This window comes from Brassica rapa, chromosome A04 (assembly GCF_000309985.2).
Source record: "Brassica rapa cultivar Chiifu-401-42 chromosome A04, CAAS_Brap_v3.01, whole genome shotgun sequence".
Taxonomy (NCBI): Eukaryota; Viridiplantae; Streptophyta; class Magnoliopsida; order Brassicales; family Brassicaceae; genus Brassica; species Brassica rapa.
Genome location: NC_024798.2, coordinates 5,546,085 through 5,560,049, shown reverse-complemented (window position 1 = coordinate 5,560,049; position 13,965 = coordinate 5,546,085). Strand labels below are relative to the sequence as shown.

At 32.7% G+C, this 13,965-nt stretch overlaps 3 protein-coding genes and 2 long non-coding RNA genes across 11 annotated transcripts; 4 read left to right on the top strand and 1 right to left on the bottom strand.

Moving 5' to 3' along the window:
- Nucleotides 1-113: 113 nt before the first annotated feature.
- On the top strand, nucleotides 114-5,818 carry LOC117133758 (ATP-dependent DNA helicase PIF1-like). 5 transcript variants are annotated; one of them, XM_033290747.1, is made up of 3 exons: nucleotides 114-3,051; nucleotides 3,128-3,239; nucleotides 3,317-5,818. In XM_033290747.1, the coding sequence occupies exon 3, from the start codon at nucleotides 3,903-3,905 to the stop codon at nucleotides 4,869-4,871; it is 969 nt and encodes a 322-aa protein (XP_033146638.1). In that variant the 5' UTR covers nucleotides 114-3,051; nucleotides 3,128-3,239; nucleotides 3,317-3,902; the 3' UTR covers nucleotides 4,872-5,818. The 5 variants fall into 5 exon arrangements, with proteins under 5 accessions (XP_033146638.1, XP_033146639.1, XP_033146636.1 ...); XM_033290748.1 differs by having other exon boundaries at nucleotides 114-3,239; nucleotides 3,317-3,493; nucleotides 3,574-5,818; XM_033290745.1 differs by having other exon boundaries at nucleotides 3,128-5,818.
- Nucleotides 339-3,702, top strand: LOC103863675. Its single transcript, XM_033289300.1, has 10 exons — nucleotides 339-462; nucleotides 1,503-1,597; nucleotides 1,690-1,801; nucleotides 1,867-1,956; nucleotides 2,419-2,503; nucleotides 2,632-2,767; nucleotides 2,862-3,040; nucleotides 3,128-3,239; nucleotides 3,317-3,493; nucleotides 3,574-3,702. Exons 1-10 carry the CDS (start codon nucleotides 339-341, stop codon nucleotides 3,700-3,702), a joined length of 1,239 nt encoding a protein of 412 aa, XP_033145191.1.
- Nucleotides 5,819-6,979: 1,161 nt separating the features above from the next.
- LOC103863562 (actin-related protein 2/3 complex subunit 4) lies at nucleotides 6,980-9,735 on the bottom strand. 2 transcript variants are annotated; one of them, XM_018658214.2, is made up of 10 exons: nucleotides 9,488-9,735; nucleotides 9,187-9,301; nucleotides 8,979-9,072; nucleotides 8,791-8,856; nucleotides 8,452-8,504; nucleotides 8,320-8,347; nucleotides 8,148-8,222; nucleotides 7,910-8,014; nucleotides 7,528-7,621; nucleotides 6,980-7,300 (listed from the first exon to the last, which is right to left on the bottom strand). In XM_018658214.2, the coding sequence occupies exons 3-10, from the start codon at nucleotides 8,979-8,981 to the stop codon at nucleotides 7,134-7,136; spliced, it is 591 nt and encodes a 196-aa protein (XP_018513730.2). In that variant the 5' UTR covers nucleotides 8,982-9,072; nucleotides 9,187-9,301; nucleotides 9,488-9,735; the 3' UTR covers nucleotides 6,980-7,133. The 2 variants fall into 2 exon arrangements, with proteins under 2 accessions (XP_018513730.2, XP_009139559.1); XM_009141311.3 differs by having other exon boundaries at nucleotides 7,015-7,300; nucleotides 7,532-7,621; nucleotides 9,488-9,729.
- Nucleotides 9,736-9,995: 260 nt separating this feature from the next.
- LOC103863561 lies at nucleotides 9,996-11,822 on the top strand. Of its 2 annotated transcripts, XR_004457773.1 has the most exons (4): nucleotides 9,996-11,274; nucleotides 11,383-11,454; nucleotides 11,533-11,612; nucleotides 11,713-11,822. It is a non-coding gene; the product is annotated as an uncharacterized LOC103863561 (long non-coding RNA). The 2 variants fall into 2 exon arrangements; XR_004457772.1 differs by having other exon boundaries at nucleotides 9,996-11,454.
- LOC117133764 lies at nucleotides 11,823-13,314 on the top strand. Its single transcript, XR_004457777.1, has 2 exons — nucleotides 11,823-11,887; nucleotides 12,229-13,314. It is a non-coding gene; the product is annotated as an uncharacterized LOC117133764 (long non-coding RNA).
- Nucleotides 13,315-13,965: the final 651 nt, after the last annotated feature.

The window sequence follows — 13,965 nt, the reverse complement described above, 5'->3', positions numbered from 1 at the left end:
GTATAGTTAATAAAAACTTAAATGCATTTCAATTATTTCTTTAATCTGTGTGTAAATAGTTTTTTTTTTCAAAACTGAGAGAATATGCTTTTCTGACATCTAATTCGTAATATGCATTCAAAGTTGGAATCCCCCTATACATTAAAAGAGAAGTCACTTTAGTGATTTCTGCTGAGGTGACACTCATATAGAACTTCTCAGGAAAAACGTTATAATTCTATTGGCTGTTTTTTTTGCATTTTTCTTTTTCATTTATTTTTTTCACTCCCCTCCGCATTTACTAAAACGCTGTCGTATGTCATGATTTTTTTTGTTTTTTCTTTTTTAATCGCATATCAATGGAAGTTCTATATGGTTTCGATCCAATGAAGACAGTCCGACCAGATGAGTTTGCTTCTCCCTACTCTGCTACTTCAATCATATCCATCGCGAACATCGACGCTTCGTTCTACTTCAATCGAGGTGTAGTTTGTCGATACTCTCAGAATTTACGGTTTTTTTGGTTTCTCTGATTGAATTCGACTTTTAAGCTAATTGGCGAAGATTTTTTTGGTTTCTCTGATTGGATTCGACTTTTAAGCTATGATACAAAGATTGTTTAATTTCTCTGATTGGATTCGACATATGTTAAGCTATAAACTACGGTCTGCTTATTAACATTTAGAATCTTTGTATCTAATTGACTGATTAACCTTCTTGCTTTTGAGGTCCTGATTCTCTTAAACAAGACAATTGCCACGACCAGAGATGTGTTACGCGGACTGTCTACTGATGGAATAAGAAGAGACAACTGACATTTACAAGAAACTTGCATTTGACTTCTGTCTCTGAATCAGGACTGTAAGATTATCTTCTCCTTAATAACTCAACAAGCATTTAGACAGTCCTCTCTTGAGGTTTTCAAGTTTGGTTTTTTGTTTCATTAGCACGATTTAGAGCTTCACATTATTAATTCTGATAGTCTGTTGCATTGCTAATTGCTATTCGATTTAGAGGTTCATATTACTAATTTAGTCAGTCAGGTTCATTCCTTGCGGTTTCCGGTCTGTTGGTTTTCGGATTTTCAAGTTTGCTTTTAGTTTAATTATGGGAAAAAATGTAAATAGCCTATTTACAAAAGGCCTACTATATTGTCGATAGATGTTAAGCCCATATAATTAGAAAACTTGCGCAAGATTGTAAACTAATTTGCATATTAATAACTTTCCTTATTATTCCAATTAATTACTTGCGCAAGTTGTTTTCGTATTTATTACATTACTTGCGCAAGTTAAAATCATATCATATGCAAATCAATTTATGACAATACACAATTAAAATCTTTCTTTAAACGATTTCAATCTTTATTAGGGGTCATTAATATGATAAATAAATCGGCTTAATATATATATGAGAAACCTGAATGGTTAAAATACAAACATTCAGCTCTAACAAGAACAATGGCAATGGTGCGAGCCAAAAAAATATTGTTTTTTATGTGAGAGAATTAAAACCCTGTAAAGATACGTCGCGTATTGAAGTTAGGATTGTTCGCTTGTGGAGAAACTATAACAAAGAATCAGGAAACACCATTGAAATGGTGGTTGTTGATAAAGAAGTAAGTATACATCACACAACATGGATTTATTTGGAAACATCGTTTATATACTTATTATGCGTGACTAAAACTCTTATCATTTTTGTGACCAGGGGACAAGAATTAATGCTTCAGTTGGTGAACAACTCATCAAAAAATTCGATGACAAGCTACGCGAAGGAGATGCGATTGTCCTCCAGTTGTTCAAAGTGTACGATGCAACTGGTGAATACCGTACAACGCCACATCCTACAAAATTGGCTTCTTTCCAACAACTTTTGTTGGAAAAGCTGATGATTTTCCAAGTGCAGTTCCCGAAAAGTATTTCGCGGACTTATCTGATATTCTTGGTGGAAATCTGGATCATAGCTGTTTTGTTGGTGAGTTAGTTTCTTACGCAGTTAAAAAGTCTTTCACTTTGTAGTTACTTGTTTCTGATTTGACACTTATTTTTGTTATGTAGATGTGGTTGGCCAAATAGTTAACTTCGGGTCTCTGAAAAACAAAATAATAAAAGAAAAAGACAACATGAGGCTCTTGGTTGAGTTGTGTGGTCCAAAGTAAGACTTTGTTTTTAATCTTAGTTATACTTTGCTAGCTAAACCTCTATTAACTGTATTTAACTTAAGTTTATATTATACAGTAATATGAAGATGATGTGTACTCTGTGGGGTTGTTATGCTAAACAAGTATACAATTACAGTAGGAGTAACATGTCGACCATGATTATTTGTGTTATCAGATTCTGTTCTGTTAAAGTGTGGAAATGTATATAATATTGTTTCAATTTGTGTAAAATGATTGCGAGCATAACATATTAATAAGATCAATATACTTTGTAGGTGCTTACTCCATATCTAGCGGGTATAATTCAACCCATATTTTGCTCAACCCAACACTTGATTTTATTGAGGAGTTCAAATCAAGGTACGTGTCCTGCGTCTTACGTTCCAGACTTATGGAGGAGTTCAATACATATAGATGTTTATTTTAATTTGTGAACCTCATTTTCACTGACGGGTTTTTAAATTATGTGTGATTATTTGTGATGGCAGTCTCCCTGATGATTCACTTGCTCTTACAAACAACGATAGTAGCCAATGGTCTGTTGGTACTGCTACTTCTATTCGTGCCAGATTTTTTGTTCTTAATGAGAGGCTAACCATCAGAGAGATCATTGACAGTACTCTGGTATATAGACTACACTCTTTGATGGAAATGTTTTTACACATGCGTATACTCCATGTGTTATCAATGCTTTTAACATATTGTTATTGACGAATAGGTTGGGACTTTTGTCACTCTGGGGACTATTGAAACAATTGATACTGAACGTGGCTGGCAATATTTAAGTTGCAAATACCACAACAAAAAAGTGATGCCTACAACAAATGTTGATGCTGATGGCCAGCCCTTGTTCTTCTGCAATACGTGTGACAAAGAACACAGTGATGTCATTTCCAGGTATTGAGCGGGTTAGATATACAAATAGATGAGTTGGGTAAATCGCCATTAAAATAGTCTGTGACGTTTATTAATATTTTTGTACAGGTTCAAATTAATTGCCCATGTCAAGGACGATAACGGTGAGGCTAATTTTCTTTTGTTTGATGCTAATGCTCAACAAATTGTGCGTCATTCTGCTGCTGAACTCTATGACGAGGTACTTTTATGCAATATAATTGTACATCAATTAACAGAATAAATTCGTTTGTTTAACCTATCTCTATGTAATTGTAGAATGAAGATGAAGACTTCTTACCAGAAGCAGTTAGCGATCTCTTTGGTAAGAGAGTCCTTTTTGAGATTTCAGTTGACGCTGATAACATTAAAGGAAAGAGCTCTCAGTATGTTGTTCGATTGGCTACTGATGACCGTGAAATGGTTGAGGAATTTGCTGATTTGCCTCTTAAACCGGTAATTTACTGCTTCTAATTGCGATTAATTTGATTGTTACAGGAGCATAATATTGATTCGATTAAATCTGTTTCCTGCAGGTCCTAATGTTGGAGTCCGCAGATGATATTTCCTCTGGTTCTGGTGGTTTTACAGCAACTCCTTTGTCGAAAAGAAAAAGCGAACAAGATGACGACAGTTGCAATTATACGTACACACAATATCACTAAAATGTGGTGATATTGTGTGTACGTATAATTGCAACTGTCGTCATCTTGGTGGTTTTGGGGGTAAAGTTGTTGTTTTCGGTGGAGATTTCAGACAGATTTTACCGGTTATACCTGGAGGTGGTAGAGTAGAGACTGTTTTGGCAGCTCTGAATTCGTCATATCTTTGGGAGCACTGCAAAGTTCTGAAGCTAACAAAAAACATGAGATTGCTGGCAGATCTTACTGATGATGCAGCAAAAGAGCTTCAATCCTTCTCAAACTGGATTTTGGATATAGGAGATGGAAAAATAAATTTGCCTAACGACGGTCAAGTTGAGATTGACATCCCTTCTGATTTGCTGATACAAAATAGTGGAGAAGACCCTATTGAGACTATAGCAAAAGAGGTTTATGGACAAGCTTTTCAAACTTCAACAGATAAGGATTTGTATAGACACCGAGCCATTCTTACTCCCACAAATGATAAAGTGGATAAAATAAATGATTACATGCTTTCGCAGTTGCCAGGTAACATGTTTTATCATTTATTCTTATGTTCAACTAAGTTTATAAATATCACTAAACAAAAGGATTTACATATGCTTTCAGGAGAAGAGAAGGTTTACCTTAGCTCTGACAGTATTATCCCATCTGATGTTGACATAGAAGAAAATGTCGTATATCCTGCAGAGTTTTTGAACAGTGTTAAAGTGGCTGGACTGCCTAGACATTGCTTGAAGCTCAAGGTTGGTACTCCTATCATGTGTCTTCGTAACATGGATGTTGCAGATGGTTTATGTAATGGTACTAGGCTAATTATTACTCAGTTACTGCCCCATGTGATAGAAGGTAGAATTATAACCGGAAACAAAATTGCTGGACATCCGGTTTGGATCCCTAGAATGTTTGTCACACCACCTGACACAAAGTTCCTCTTCATAATGCATCGAAGACAATTTCCAGTTACTTTGGCTTTCGCGATAACCATCAACAAAAGTCAAAGTCAAACACTGGAAAGTGTTGGGTTGTTTCTGCCTAGGCCATTATTCTCTCATGGTCAGCTCTACGTTGCACTTTCAAGAGTTAAGTCGAGATCTGGATTAAAAATCCTAATAACTGGTAAAGAAGGGAAAACACAGACAAAACCATTGAATGTTGTCTACAAACAAGTTTTTCAGAATATTCTATAGTCACGGTATGTAATTTTAATCTAATTTCTTTTCAAATACAAAATTTTAAGTATATAGACTGTTACAATTATTTACTTTTTGTATTTTCCAGATGGGCAGTGATGAGTTAGGAGACCGATTGTATTCAGGAGCATCCTGTTTTCTGACTATTTCGATGAAAGTATGTCTACTTTAATATTATTGCATGTTAACTTTTATTTTGAAACTTATAAATCTTTCAAATAATGTTAATCCGACAAATTACTTACAAAATTTATTTAATTTTTTGCAGGTTTCTAAATGATTTTGCATTATTTTTCGACAATTGTACTTCATAATTTATATTGTTTATGGATAATTTTTCGAATTTTTTTTATTATATTTTCTTTTACTATGTCTACACAAATGTTTTTTTTATTATTAATGGAAAAAAAAATATTATTCACCAACATAGATATTTACGACAGATATACAATACATTTCTAATTAATGATAATATAAAATCTGAATCTTCTAAAACTGTGCACTATTTATTCCATATTTTGAATGAAAGTTTCTTCGCAAACATACCAAAATAAAAATTATTTTGGGACGTTGCAATTATACGTACACACAATATATGCCTCTTCATATTGAAGTTACTTTGTTCCCTCTCGTCCATCTCAAATTGGTGTGCGATCTTTTTTCCATGCCTGATGAATTCTCCCAAAGACGGTGGTATTATATTATAAAATCCGTTACTTATAAAATTATATAAGATTTAGTCCATATTTTGAATTTTCTTATGCCCGCATAGGGTGCGGACCGGTCACCTAGTTATATTTGAATACAAAAGCTGGTGGAAATTTTTTTTTAAAAAAAAAAACTAAAGAAAAGAGGCATAAATCATCTATTTCCGGGCAACTAAACGAAAATAAATAAATTCAAAACTAAAACTGAAATTAAGAAATATTCTAGAAAAGATAAGAGGAGAAGATGATTAGAATGAATTCAAACTTAGATGGATGCTTACAAGGAGACAATTAGACAAAATGGAAATATATCTCCATAAACCCAAACCCGGAAACCAGTGGCGAAGCCACATTAAACACTATGGGTGCAAGTGCACCCAATATATTTTAGATATTTGATTTTTTACATAGGACTTATAAGAAGGAAGTGGCTATTTGGTTAAGTTTGCACCTACAATTTTCATCCCATTCCCAAAAGTCCACAGATTGAAATCTATGGAATATTCAGAATCATGAACATCACAGCAAATATCATCGTCGGGTATTATGATCATAGAAAAGATTCTCCAATAACCTAGGTTCAAATCTTCCTATGCTATTTTTATTAGTTATTATGCACCTAGTTATAAGAAAAATCCTAGCTTCGCCCCTGCCGGAGACGACTCACTATTGCTGATTGAGCCACATAACCACAACTCTATAAACTAAACAAGAACCAAATAAATAAGCCGCAAGTGAGAACTGATCATCTGAAGTAACAATACAAGCATAGTAGAGGAAAATCAAACTCGAAAACACATCAGTGAAAGCACATGCACTGCACAAGCAGCCACCATTTCAACAGATCCTCGATCTGACATCTAATGTCAAACTCGACATATATCCCAACTCTCAAAATTATATTCTTCCATCAAAACATAAATTTTTTTTTCCAAACCGCAAAATAATCTCGTCCACCTATACGAAAAATTATATTTTTACATAAAAACTTTAAAATCGTATTTCCTTACCAAAATATAAAATACTAAATTTTATAAAAAAATCGCAATAATGTATTTCTTCATCAAAATTACATAATCAAAATGCTCATTCAAAATAATTAGTTGTAACTAATAAATAAATGTTATAGTTTTAAATTTGTAAATATAATTAAATTAAAAATAAAAGTTGTTGAATTGTTTTCTTATTAAACTATTCATGTACAACAATTGAGAAAATAAACCAAATTCAATTTAGATGTTTCATTTGGATTGATAAATAAACAGTTCCAAATATCGCTTAGATATACCATTTAAATAAATTATTTGGATAGAGATAAAAGATGGCCAAACGAATATCATTTAAAATTGATTTTATTTTTACTTGGTCGTAGAAACAACTTTTCTTGCTGTGACTGCATGCTAGAACAACTTCTATGATTAACGAACAGCCCATATTTTACAAGTATTGCGTAACATATACTACAATTACGAAGCCGATGGTTCAGTTGCGTAGGAGCAAAGGAAGTAGAGACAAAAAGAAAACAGAAAGTGTAGCAAGAGAAAAGAACTTATTATATGTGTAGATGAATTTGACCAAATAATGAGTGATTAATACAATGAGTGCTTACATTATAACAACTCAGTTGCTTTACATGAACTGTTTCAGAAACTCTGTAGCCACCAGTCTTCCTCTGGTGTTCACTGATATCTTCAACTCGCTTATTTCTTTCTCTATATCCTGCAATTTCAGTTACATTTCCAGTTTTAATCGGAGGAGTATGAGGAGATTAGCATGTTGGAGCATATCATCAAAGTAACTAATTTCTTTTTGATTCTTGTAGAAACATTTTAAGTGTGAAGGCGGATACCTTGACCATGGCTAGGCCAACTATTCCGAATACTACTTCCCATTGTTACTACCGTGAAAAAAGACACAAGGTAAACACAATAGGTTTGGAGAAAGACTTGCCTCCATAAACTGAATAATGAAATCGATTAGCTTCTGTTTCTGCATCTCTTCGCAGTGGTAGTTTGTTATAAGAAAGCTAATGTCATATCCCTGTTCAAAAGACCAACAAGGAAACCAAATTGAATTGGATCAGGGAATAAACTATTCACATAATAAAAAGTAACCATCTGATCTAAGTAAAGGCATTTCCACAGAGTGAGATGATTGATGATTTGTAAAATGAAGTTCCCAATCCTGTGTGCGTTATATATATATAAACCAATCAGTGATGCGTTTGCCATACTAAATAAATTACAGAAAATGGAATGCATTAGAGCTGGAAGATAAAACATAGTGGCACACAAGAGTAGCTACGTTTAAATTAAGAAGATGGTCTACCTGCACTGGCTTCCTCCTCAGTACTTGAAAAGCTTCTGCCCTCATGGACAAGAATCTAAGGAACTTTTTGGTTAGTATGTTTTCAAGTTCATCCGCTTGTTTGACCTGCAAATTCAAGAACAGGTACTTTTAACAACAGGACGTTTGAGTCATGACACATGAAAGACGTTATCGAAGGAGAGTGAGTGAAAGGAAACAGTGAAAAACAATATAAAGCTAAGGCAAGATCAACAATTACCTTGAGGCTTATCCGGAGTGAATTTATAGATGTTTCTATTAAGCACTTTTCAGCCTCATTACGGCATATCAAAACCTGTAAAATTCAAAACATAAAAAATTTAGCAGCCAGTTACAGAACCTAGTATATAGACAGAATGCCAAACTGAGAGGGAAAGAAATAAACTACTTACAGGATTTAGCAAAAGTTCTGGGCTCGTCCTACAAAAAAAAAACATGACGATAATAAGATTCCACTAGTTCAAATGACAATGGCACAAGAGCATCCATTCTCAGATGCATGTTTTTGAAACAAGCTTACATACTTTAGTTCAACCTCTGGTTTATTATGCCTTTCAACTTCTTGACAAGGAAAGTTCTGCAAGTAGAGAAATATATACCATGCAAGTTAAAACTGAATCTTACAAGGACTTCACATGGCCCCAGGAACAAAAAGTGCATAGTTTACGACATTCGTCACCAAAATTGCGAGAGTAAAAGTGAACGATGGTGCATATCATGTAAATAAGGTAAACATGAAAGTAAGAAAAACACTAGAGGTCAAACATGGATGGGGGAGAAGGGAAACAAAGAGTCTTTTACTGTTTCCTTAACCATACAGATGGACCTATGCAGTGATACTTTTGAGCGGAAATGGTTTGTACCTGTAAGCACATGGCTGCCTCGAGGGTATTCTTTATGCAGGCTAGATAGAGCCGTAATGGATTTGCCTGGAACATCAAAGACCCAACAGAAGAGCAACAAGTAAGAGAAGAATAAAAAGTTATCGCAGAAGGGTTCAAAATTCCTTATAATTAATAGTGATGTAGTTTATCTAGGTAGAGAGTCTTACCATGTTAAGGTGCCTCTTAGAAATGATGTTCTTCTACTTAAGACTTGCACTAAAATTAGGAATTTATCTTTGCCTTTTGATGAATCGTTAAGCCCTGAGGAAAGAAAAGGGTAACACAAACACAAACATAAACAAAAAAAGCAAATTTTACTCACATTCAACACTAAACAATCAACAAGAAAGCATCTTTAGGACCAAGAAAGCTAACCTGATAAGAAGAGAACAAAACAAGGGCCAAGCAACTCAGCAAAGCCAATCAAGCACACTGTCTCTCTCTATGATCGAAGAAAGCTTAGCGAGCTTGGAAGAGAAACAACAAAACCCTAGATCAACATAAGTAAAATTGCAGATAAGTCCCAGATCTTTGATCTGATTACGAATTCAATTAAGCAAAATATCAGAAACTGAGAAACCCAACAAAAAAAAAAAAAACAATCAGCCTCTAGAGATCGGAGAACGAATCTATTGAATTGAATCAAGAGCAAAGGTGATGCCATGCCACTGCATACCTTGGAGACTCGCGAGAGAAGAGAGCAGAGATCGAAAGGGGGAATCAGATTTAGAAATCGACGCCTGTAGCTCACAAGATTGATGATGCTACAAGCGAACGAATTATTCATTTGGTTGTATTCTTCCAGTGTTTTTCAAAACCGGATCCGACCGGTTCTACCGTGACGTTGGTGCACACCCGGTCCGGTTACACTCTAAAACCGCAATGTTCAACACCGCCGGCCCGGATGGAACCGCTCTGATGGGCAAACCCGGTTTATCATTTTTTGCTCTATTTTTTGGCAAACCTATCCTTTAACCATATCTTATTCCGATAATTTAAAAATACCCTACGTGTGATTTTAAATTTGGAAAATGATAAATGAAAAAAACACACAAGGAGTAAAAATGAAAAAAATATGTTTTATCTTATTATATAAAGTTTAGTTTTTCGAATTTGCTAATTAACATGATTGCAACATGCATCAATAAAAAATTTAAGATTGTGACATATGTCAGAAAAAATGATACAAATCCTTTTCTGTTAAATGATTTAAAAGAGATTTAGAAAAGAAAAATTATTATTACAAAAAAAAAATTACAGTTTCTTTTTAGGCTTTTAGAAAAAGAAAAGAACTATTACAATATTTTATAATAAAACCTATTAATTATTTATTTCCAGTCAACATGAAATGATTTTTTTTAAAATAATATTTTTACAATTTGTTTTTAATATCACTCTTATTTTAACAATTTATCTTTGTTAAAGACATGTATTCCTACTCTACATATATAAATAAATAAATATTAAAAACCCTATCTAAAAATGTGAAACTTCTTTTTCGAATTTTTTTTAACATTTAAAAAATGGAGTTTTCACATTTATTTTTCCAAAAATATTTTAAAAGTTAATATTTTAAATTTTGTAATCTAAATCTTAAATTCTAAACCCTAAATGTATATTATTTAACCATAAAGATACAAATTTTGTCTTTTTTTTGATAATCAATTTAAAATTTCAACAAAAAAAATGTAAATCATGTAATATGTAAATCAAACGGTATTTATTCTATATTCATGTTTGTAAATGCAGAACAAAAGAAAATCACTATAGTATGCACGCTTATTAAAAATTTAATAAATGTTTATAATTTAATTTATTTTTAACATTATTATACATTTAGTATTTGCATGTTAATAATTGTTCTGCATGTCCAAAGGAAAAAAGATATGTCGTGAAGCAAATAATCAATCTTTGCTTTGACTATTTTTTAATTAGCTAAAAACCTTTCTTTTTTTGTACTATTAGTTAAATACATTTTATGCTTAGGTTAATTATTATAATATATATAAGAAAAACTGAAATTAAATATATAACAATAAAGATTAGATGTGACAAGTATTCATTTGTTAAGACAATATTATCCTTTCCGCAAGTGAATGTGTAATACATGCATTACAAAAAAAAATTTGATTATACACTGTAAAATATATAGTATTCTATTTGTATATATAAATAGAACGGTGTATGTGAATATAACATATCTATACTAATAAAGTAGCTCAGAAAGGCTCCGGGTGAAGCCACGTCAGCAGACCCTGTTTGTTTTGTTGACACGTGTCGAAGGGAGAGGGGATTTCGTTTTTTCCGCGTGAAACTTTGATTCAGGAAAGGGATTTCGTTTTTGATTTATTGGGCTTTAATGATATCCCAAGCCCGTTTGTGGTTAAGGTTTGGTGTTTCTTTGAGATTGCGATCTTCGCCGTCCTCTTTCCATCGTCTCCGATTTCGGCTCCTCACTGTAACGTATTGCTTCTCATTGAAATTGATCTTTAATTTGGTCATCAAGCTTTACCCCACCTCTCTTCCCACTCCATCTCATTTACTCTCATTGACGATCCGCATTTGTAACAGATCGAAGGTGTCGCTATAAATAAGTGTGTCTTGGAACGATGAGGATCTACAGCTTTGAGATTTATAGCTTTTGTATTAGTTTTTTTTTGTGAATTATAGCTTTTGCATTAGTTTTTTTTTTGTGAACCATAAATAATAAATCTTTGGCAGGTCGTCAATGGATTCCGACGTGGTGGAGATTGCTCCTCCTGCATTTGCTTTGGGTTCTACAACTCTGGAAATCCAAAAAGGTCGAATCTTTCTATCCTTTTGTGTAGTTAATGTATAAATCATGGGCCGTACTTGAGCAGCTTCTTATAAATCTTATCAACTCCATTGATTGTGCTCCAGAAACAGAGCTCCTCAAACTCGAGTGTAAGCTTCCCTGGAGGTAATGTGATTATAGATCGGAATGGCATAAGAACAGATGCGGTAGAGTTCCCAAGTTTAGCAACCAGTGGTTCCGAATGTAAGCTTCCATTACGTCTGGTTTGTTCAGCCGCTCTCTCTATGTGATCTAGCATATGTATGTCATCGTTGTACTGTATTGTGTGCTCTCTCAAATTGCGTATTAATGAACTTCATATAGTGAAAAGTATGTGTTTGAAAAAAAATATGTGTTTGTGTAACATCTATTCCATTCTCTATTGTTGCTTAAAATCTTAAGATCTTGTCTGAGGCTTCACATGGTTATTACGTTTCTCCTGATGCAATGTCTAGAGATTTGCCTTCTTATGAATTTAGTAATGCCAGCATTAAACTTATGATATTATTGTTATGTGCAAAATCTATTTTACACTTGTGTTTTCTTATCTCTAAATTTACTGAAAAAAACTGATTCCATCTGAAATAAGTTATGATGCTTAGATCTCTGGAGTGCGTCACTAAAAACGTGTGGAGAAAGGGTCAAGGATTTTCTGGCTTCAGCAAGTCCGGGCCGAGCACTGTCTCAAAGTGATGGTTGTCAACAGCTGTTTTATTATGTTGGAAAATCATTGTCTAATAAATCTCAAGGTATAATATTCTCCAAGTCATACTCGAAACATATTTCCTTATGTATTTGCTCTTTTTATTTCATACTTTAACATGCGGCAACGGGAGGGCCTGGTGGCGTTGCTGGGTTTAGAATCGCAGATCTCTGGCGGTTTTCTTAACAAGTATTAGTCATCGATTTCTTCTGCTTTCTGTGATAATGATTTTTGGTTCTGTAATAAGATATTTTCCTTTCATTTGGCTGCCTTAGACTCAATGTAACTTATGATTCTAATGATTTAAATTCCAATCAGCTTCATGTTATTTAACGATGACCATGACAAAACAAACAGCCGCCAACTACACTCACCTTCACTGGCGGCCTATAGAGCACTACATCAACAAGATTCCAACTTCTACAAAACTCTTCTCGCCTTCAGCTACAAACTATTGCTCTGTTCCTTATCTGTTATAAATTTTGCATTACGATTTATCAAGGAAAAGAAAGCATGCGACTGGTCGTGGATCAAAAAATATTTTTAATAGAGATTTTTTTTTATTATTATAATAATATATATGTAAATAAATCATATTTATTATCAATAATTATTTATAATGCGTTACATAAATTAATAAAGTGAATACTTTGAAAGCACAGAATAATTTTATTTATGTGATTAATATATATCTGTAGTATTTTGTCACAAATATGTATTGTTTGTTAAAACGAACTAAAATAAGCTAAATAAATTATAAATGAGTTTTCAAAAAACATAAATACAATTGGATAACTAATTAAAGAGAATTCCACTATAACTATATTAGCAAAACTAAAAGGTATATTAAAATAATGAGCCAAGTTTTTCAATTAGTATATCGAAAAAAAAACAGTATGTAAGCTGAGCGAGCAAATATAAGAAAACATCTTTTTCAAAAAAAAAAAAAAATCAATAGTAGGTTTTAATTAGTTAAGAAAAAAAATGAATTGAAACCATGAGAAAAAAGAACTGAACAAACATTGGTTGGAGGCAGCCAAATCTATCAAAATACTTAATGATATCAACAAATCTATAAAACATTTAACTATTTAGTTAGAATTAGCTATTGAGATTTGTCTGCATTATAAACGTGGGTGTAATTAAGCTTATTTATTGAGAGAAATTTATGGGTCATTATATACTTTTTATTAAAAAATTGAATTAAAATGAATTCAGATTAAAAAAAAAAACAATACTCAATTGACAACAAAAGACACAAAAATAAGGAAAATTTCCAATATACAACAAAAGCAATATCTCACACAAGAAAGAAAATCCCTTACATTAACAATTCACATCGTCTGCCAAGGCAATCCCCAAAACGACAAACCACAATCAAACAACCTACTATGCCAAGCAGTTCAGTCTACAAGAAAATACTTTTATTAGTGATCACCAGAATACTAGATATTGATTGGTATAGTAGTTGGGTCAAATGATTGTACCATTTCAATCAGGTTTTAAAATTTTTAATTTAATTTTAAATAAAATAAATAAATACAATATATATATAACTATATAATTAATTTGTATAAGATTTTATATTATTTTTAATTCAATTCAATATAAAACAATAATTTTTTAAAAATAATAT